A 7,544-nucleotide genomic window follows, 5' to 3' on the forward strand; every position below is an offset into this window, starting at 1 on the left:
CCCTTCTGACACGCCATCTGTGAAGGAGTGTGTAACTTGCAGTAGAACTCTCTCTTCTGTGGTGCACATTAATGTTATAAACTGTGGTGCACATTAATGTTATAAATGTATTGTTCTATTTATCATTATCGCATCAATTCAGGAAATGTATCACAATATGGATTTCTGTCCATAATCGCCCAGCTCTATCCCTACACTTTCTGGGGAGGACAAATGGCCCCTATGTATGTCCCAAATGGCCCCCATAGGCCCTGGTCAAGAGTAGTACACTACATAAGGAATAGGATGCTATTTGGGAAGCAAACAAATGATGTGTCCCTGAGGCTACAAATTCAGCTCTTATACATCACTACACTATCAACAGTCTGCAGCACCCGGCCTCACCCTTCTAGAATCTGAAGTCAAATGACTACTGTTTGCTAATGATCTGGTGTTTCTGTCCCCAACCAAGGAGGGCCTACAGCAGCACCTAGATCTTCTGCACAGATTCTGTCAGACCTGGGCCCTGACAGTAAATCTCAGTAAGACTAAAATAATGGTGTTCCAAAAAAGGTTCAGTTTCCAGGACCACAAATACAAATTCCATCTAGACACCGTTGCCCTAAAGCACACAAACAACTTTACATACCTCGGCCCAAACATCAGCGTCACAGGTAACTTCCACAAAGCTGTGAACAATCTGAGAGACAAGGCAAAAAGGGTCTTCTATGCCATCAAAAGTAAAAATGTAACATTGTCACGACTTCCGCTGAAGTCGGTCACTCTTCTTGTTCGGCTGGTGTTCGGCGGTCGACATCACCGCCCTTCTAGCCATCACTGATCCATTTTTCATTTTCCATTGGTTTTGTCTTGTCTTCCTTCACACCTGGTTCCAATCCCATCAATTACATGTTGTGTATTTAACCCTCTGTTTCCCCTCATGTCCTTGTCGGAGATTGTTTTGTTGGTATGTGATGTGCTATTTAGTGTTGGTGTGCGACGGGTTTTGTACCCACTTTGTTATTTTGTACATTTTGGTTGTTTTGGAGTTTGGTCAGCATTTATTAAATAACTCMGTTTATACCAAGTTTGTTCTCCTGCGCCTGACTTCCCTGCCGCCAACACGCAGCCCTTACAAACATACAAATTAGGATCTGGCTAAAAATACTTGAATCAGTTGTAGAACCCATTGCCCTTTATGATTGTGAGGTCTGGGGTCCACTCACCAACCAATAATTCACAAAATGAAACAAACACCAAATTGAGACAAATTGCATGCAGAATTCTGCAAAAATATCCTCAGTGTACAACGTAAAACACAAAATAATGCATGCAGAGCAGAATTAGGCCGATACCCACTATTATCAAAATCCAGAAAAGTGCAGTTAAATTCTACAACCACCAAAAAGGAAGCGATTCCCAAACCTTCCATAACAAAGCCATCACCTACAGATAGATGAACCTGGAGAAGAGTCCCCTAAGCAAGCTGGTCCTGGGGCTCTATTCAAACACAAACAGACCCCACAGAGCCCCAAGACAGCAACACAATTAGACCCAACCAAAACATGAGAAAACAAAAAGATAATTACTTGACACATTGGAAAGAATTAACAAAAAAACTGAGCATGCTATTAGAATGCTATTTGGCCCTAAACAGAGAGTACACAGTGGCAGAATACCTGACCACTGTGACTGACCCAAACTTAAGGAAAGCTTTGACTATGTACAGACTCAGCGAGCATAGCTTTGCTTTTGAGAAAGGCCGCCGTAGGCAGATCTGTCTCTCAAGAGAAGACAGGCTATATGCTCACTGCCCACAAAATGAGGTGGAAACTGAGCTGCACTTCCTAACCTCCTGCCTAATGTATGACCATATTAGAGAGACATATTTCCCTCAGATTACACAGATCCACAAAGAATTTGAAAACAATCCCTTTTCTACTTTAACTATTTGCACATAATACGACATTTGAAATGTCTTTATTCTTTTGTGAGTGTAATGTTTACTGTACATTTTTTATTGTTTATTTCACATTTGTTTATGATCTATTTCACTTGCTTTAGCAATGTAAACATGTATCCCATGTCAATTAAGCCCTTTGAATTGAATTGAGAGAGATACAGAGAGAGAGAGAGACAGAGAGAGACAGAGAGAGAGAGACAGACAGAGAGAGAGACAGAGAGAGAGACAGAGAGAGAGAGACAGAGAGAGAGAGACAGAGAGAGAGAGACAGAGAGAGTGTGTGTAATGTTTACTGTTAATTTAATATTTTTTATTTCACTTTGGTTTATTAATCCATTTCACTTGCTTTGACAATGTAATCATATGTTTCCCATGTCAATTAAGCCCTTTGAATTGAAAGAGAGAGAGTTACCTGTGGTATAGCTCTTGAGCAGCTTCTCCAGGTGTAGAGCATGACAGCATACTCATGGCCCTCCTCCAGCATCTCATTCTGGGGAGAGAGAACAGACAGAGGGGTTATATCTACACCTATTTATAAATGATGTGGCTAACTGTATGGATAAAAGGCTAAATTGTGCTGCCCTCTTCATTGACCTGTCAAAGGCTTTAGATACTGCTGATCACTCATTGCAAATTCAGAGGCCGGGCTCTACCTGAACTACAGTCTGCCTTCATTGTATTACAGAAAACTATTGATCGTGTCACTGCTTCCAAATATCTGAGCATCTGGACAGATGAAAAGCGGTCTTTTAAAAAGCATACTGATGAGTTAGTTACAATTGAAGTCGGAAGTTTACATACACTTAGGTTGGAGTCATTAAAACTAGTTTTTCAACCACTCCACACATTTCTTGTTAACAAATAGTAGTTTTGGCAAGTCGGTTAGGACATCTACTTTGTGCATTACACAAGTCATTTTTCCAACAATTGTTTACAGACAGATTATTTCACTTATAATTCACTGTATCACAATTCCAGTGGGTCAGAAGTTTACATACACTAAGTTGACTGTGCCTTTAAATAGCTTGGAAAATTCCAGAAATTGATGTCATGGCTTTAGAAGCTTCTGATAGGCTAATTGCATCATTTGAATCAATTGGAGGTGTACCTGTGGATGTATTTCAAGGCCTACTTCAAACTCAATTCCTTTTGCTTGACTCATGGAAAAATCTAATAAATCAGCCAAGACCTCAGAAAAAAAATTGTAGACCTCCACAAGTCTGGTTCATCTTTGGAGCAATTTCAAACGTCGAAGGTACCACGTTCATCTGTACAAACAATAGTACGCAAGTATACAACACCATGGGACCAGCGCCGTCATAACCGCTCAGGAAGGAGACGCGTTCTGTCTCCTAGAAATGAAGTGTACTTGTGCGAAAGTGCAAATCAACCCCAGAACAACAGCAAAGGACCTTGTGAATGATGCTGAGGAAACAGGGTACAAAGTATGTATTATCCACAGTAAAACGAGTCCTATATCGACATAACCTGAAAGGCCGCTCAGCAAAAGCAGAAGCCACTGCTCCAAAACCGCCATAAAAAAGTCAGACTACGCGGTTTGCAACTGCACATGGGGACAAAGATCGTACTTTTTGGAAGAAACTGTCCTCTGGTCTGATATGAAACAAAAATAGAACTGTTTGGCCAATAATGACCATCGTTATGTTTGGAGGAAAACAAGGGGTTAAGCTTGCAAGCCGAAGAACACCATCCCCTCCGTGAAGTACGGGGGTGGCAGCATCAATGTTGTTGGGGTGGACTGGCTGCACTTAGATGGCATAATGAGGAAGAGAAAATTATGTGGATATATTGAAGTACATCTCAAGACATCTGTCAGGAAGTTAAAGCTTGGTTATAAATGGGGTCTTCCAATTGAACAATGACCCCAAGCATCCTTCTAAAGTTGTGGCAAAATGGCTTAAGGACACAAAGTCAAGGTATTGGAGTGGCCATCACAAAGCCCTGACCTCAATCCTATAGAAAATTTGTGGGCAGAACTGAAAGAGTGCGTGCGAGCAAGGAGGCCTACAACCTGACTCAGTTTACACCAGCTCTGCCAGGAGGAATGGGCCAAAATTCACCCAATTTATTGTGGGAAGCTTGTGGAAGGCTACCCAAAACGTTTGACCCCAAGTTAAACAATTTTAAAGGCAATTCTACCAAATACTAATTGAGTGTATGTAAACTTTTGACCCACTGGGAATGTGATGAAAGAAATAAAAGCTGAAATAAATCATTCTCTCTACTATTATTCTGACATTTCACATTCTTAAAATAAAGTGGTGATCCTAACTGACCTAAGACAGGGAATTTTTACTCGGACTAAATGTCAGGAATTGTAAAAAAAAACAGAGTTTAAATGTTTTTGGCTCAGGTGTATGTAAACTTCCGACTTTAACTGTAAGAAGCTGAGAACAAAAATGGGCTTCTTCTATAGAAATAGGTCCTGCCTCTCGGTAAATAGTAGAAAGCAGATTAGGAACATCGATGTTTCTATCGGTCTTAGATAGGGCTGTTGCGGTGACCTTACTACCGCCACACCGGTCGTCACGAGTCATGAAGGCAGTCAAATTCCACATGACATTTTAGTCACAGTAATTAGGCTTCTCCAAGCTCTGATGCTGCTGCTGGTCATTGGTAGCCTACCAAACTTGCTAACTGCCTGGTACTCAGCAATCTATTGTCTAATCACTCTGACATCAATGCAAATGTAATAAAACATCTAATCAAACACTTCATGAGAGCCCATGAGCTCATGTTGTGCAACATTTCTATAGGCTATGGAATTGCCGAGCAAACAGAGTGATGGGCTCTACTAAAAAGAGGAGGATCCCATCAGCTCTCTATGGGCTAGGCCTACTATATTTATTTATCAGTTTTCTATAGGCTAGGCCTACTATATTTATTTATCAGTTTTCTCTAGGCTAGGCCTACTATATTTATTTATCAGCTTTCCTAATATTAAGCACATTGGTTATATTTACAACAGGAGTATAGCCTACCTGGCTGGCATAAATGACATGTATTTTTTCCAGCTGCCCCTGTTGTGCAGGATAATGATCCATTCTAAATCCAAGCTAATTTCACACATATATTATTTAGTGTATGTAAAGACAAGATTAAATCAAGAATAGTCTGATGGGTGACAATATTAGCCTATCACTTGTGAATTATATATCACTTGTGAATGATACCCAGCTAGTTTGCAGTAAGGCAAACCTGCAGTATAGTCACACACCTCATGTAGCCTAGCCACAGGCCTATATGTTTTAATAAGGTTTGTGTCACAACAAATGTGGCCAAATAACTTCTTAAAATTAAGAACATTAATCCGCTTTACAAGGGGTGTAGAGCCTAACATAAGCAGCTCGTGAGTTTCAAGTTTGGGGAAGATGGATTTTCACCATAAAAATGCACCGTTATAATAAAAGCATAATCACATTTGAAAGTCATTGTTGATCATGGTGTTTTCCACTAATGGAACATTCACACTCATAGAATAATACCATGTGCTCATTGCTGTTCTTACAATGTGAAGAAATAGCCTAATAGTTTGTCTACATTTTAAGTTAAACGTTCTGATCTGTTGCGTCAGCCACATTGCATATAAAGTGTTTTTTTGATGCTAGTGGTTGTATTCATTTGGGATCTATCGCATCCCACAACTGTCCCAGACTGTTTGGGAATATTTATTTCTCACACAGAATAGAATAGGTCGACCTTTGTACTATGGGGATAGTAGACTGACATCGGCTAGCGCTGTTGCTGTTTGTTAGGCTCATCTTGTTGGCTGACGTAAAGATAAATATACAGCTCTAACATCTTCAATATGCGCCTCAGAATTCAATAACAGAGACGCAGTTGTGTCCCCGATGTGTCCGTCTTCACTTGTAGACTACTTCTTAGCTGAGACGCCTGTGAGAAGGACCCGGTCACGTGACGGGCATTGGCTACATCTGAGAGAGCCATGTGAGTGAGAGGTGCTTCGGTGCGTGGCAGCCGGAATAATAATGATTATATTCAAAGGTGGCATTACGGCCAAACGGGGGGAGTTTGCCAAAAGGCAGCTAAAAGACTCTCAGACCATGAGAAACCAAATTCTCTGGTCTGATGAACCCAAGATTGAACTCTTTGGCCTGAATGCCAAGCGTCATGTCTGGAGGAAACCTGGCACCATCCCTACAGTGAAGCATGGTGGTGGCAGCATCATACTGTGGGTATGTTGTTCACCGGGAGGGACTGGGAGACTAGTCAGGATCAAGGGAAAGTTGAACGGAGCAAAGTACAGAGAGATCCTCAGACTGGGGCAAAGGTTCACCTTCCAACAAGACAATGACTATAAGCACATAGCCAAGTCAACACAGGAGTGACTTTGGGACAAGTCTCTGAATGTCCTTGAGTGGCCCAGCCAGAGCCCGGACTAGAACCCGATCGAACATCTCTGGAGAGACCTGAAAATAGCTGTGCAGCAACGCTCCCCATCCAACCTGACAGAGCTTGAGAGGATCTGCAGAGAAGAATGGGAGGAACTCCCCAAATACAGGTGTGCCAAGCTGGTAGCGTCATACCCAACAAGACTTGAGGCTTTAATCACTGCCAAAGGTGYCAAGTTTTTATACATTTGCAAAAAATTCTAAARCCTGTTTTTGCTTTATCATTATGGGATATTGTGTGTAGATTGATGAGGGGGGRAAAACTATGTAATCAATTTTAGAATAAGGTAACCTAACAAAATGTGGAGAAAGTCAAGGGGTCTGAATACTTTCCGAATGCACTGTATGTTTCCAACATAGAATGGTTATAGTGTGTGATAAAATGCCTGCTGTGTAATATCTCCTCACATGCATTCACTACGGTGAATATTCTCCGGTGTGAAATACACTCTTTTACCAAAACAGGAAACACAGGTCTCATTGGAAAACAGATGCCTCAACTGAATGGAACTTCCTGATTGAAATGAAGTTGATTTAAAAGACAGTTTCCTCTTCTTTGTCAGTCAAATCACACTCCCCATTAATTCCATTCAGGAAGAGAAGGTCTAGCTTAGTGACTGCCTGATTCATCCCTCAGTGTGTGTGTGTGTGTGTTCTGTATGTGTGTGTCAACACAAACTGCTAACCAGGCCAAGCTTCAGATTGAAAACGACGATAAAACACCGCAACACCAAAATCACAAGGCTCTCTCTCTCTGTGTGTGTGTGTGTGTGTATGTGTATGTGTATGTGAGTGAGTGAGTGCGTGCACGAGTGAGTGAGTGAGTGAGTGAGTGAGTGAGTGAGTGAGTGAGTGAGTGAGTGAGTGAGTGAGTGAGTGAGTGAGTGAGTGAGTGAGTGAGTGAGATGAGTGCGGGCCAAGCAGCAAGAGTTGAGAATGATGATGATGCTAGGGAAGCATTCCTAACTGTTCCATCGAAAACAAAAGTATTGCTCTGTCACAAAGTACATAGGCCAAATCCAAACTCTCCCAGTCCTCTCCTCGCGGCCCATTCAAACAATCCTCCAAATTGCTTACTCACATGCTAGAGTGGACAGTTGCCTGCGATGTAGCGAGCTATCCGTCACAACGCATTTCCTGTCTCAAAGTTGGTATCGAAGTTGAGCCTA

At 41.6% G+C, this 7,544-nt stretch overlaps 1 protein-coding gene across 1 annotated transcript in view; it reads right to left on the bottom strand.

The window, feature by feature from the left end:
- The window catches only part of LOC112077391 (cytoplasmic FMR1-interacting protein 2-like), a 16,476-nt gene extending 8,939 nt beyond the window's left edge, over positions 1-7,537 (bottom strand). Inside the window, exons 1-2 of the mRNA XM_070441674.1 lie at positions 7,456-7,537; positions 2,355-2,432 (exon numbers count right to left, since the gene is read on the bottom strand). Coding sequence (XP_070297775.1) covers positions 2,355-2,432; positions 7,456-7,458 — 81 coding nt within the window. The 5' untranslated portion in view covers positions 7,459-7,537. The remainder of the gene's footprint in view (positions 1-2,354; positions 2,433-7,455) is intronic.
- Between the last annotated feature and the right edge of the window lie 7 nt (positions 7,538-7,544).

The sequence above is a fragment of the Salvelinus sp. IW2-2015 genome, unplaced genomic scaffold (assembly GCF_002910315.2).
Source record: "Salvelinus sp. IW2-2015 unplaced genomic scaffold, ASM291031v2 Un_scaffold4512, whole genome shotgun sequence".
NCBI classification, from domain to species: domain Eukaryota; kingdom Metazoa; phylum Chordata; class Actinopteri; order Salmoniformes; family Salmonidae; genus Salvelinus; species Salvelinus sp. IW2-2015.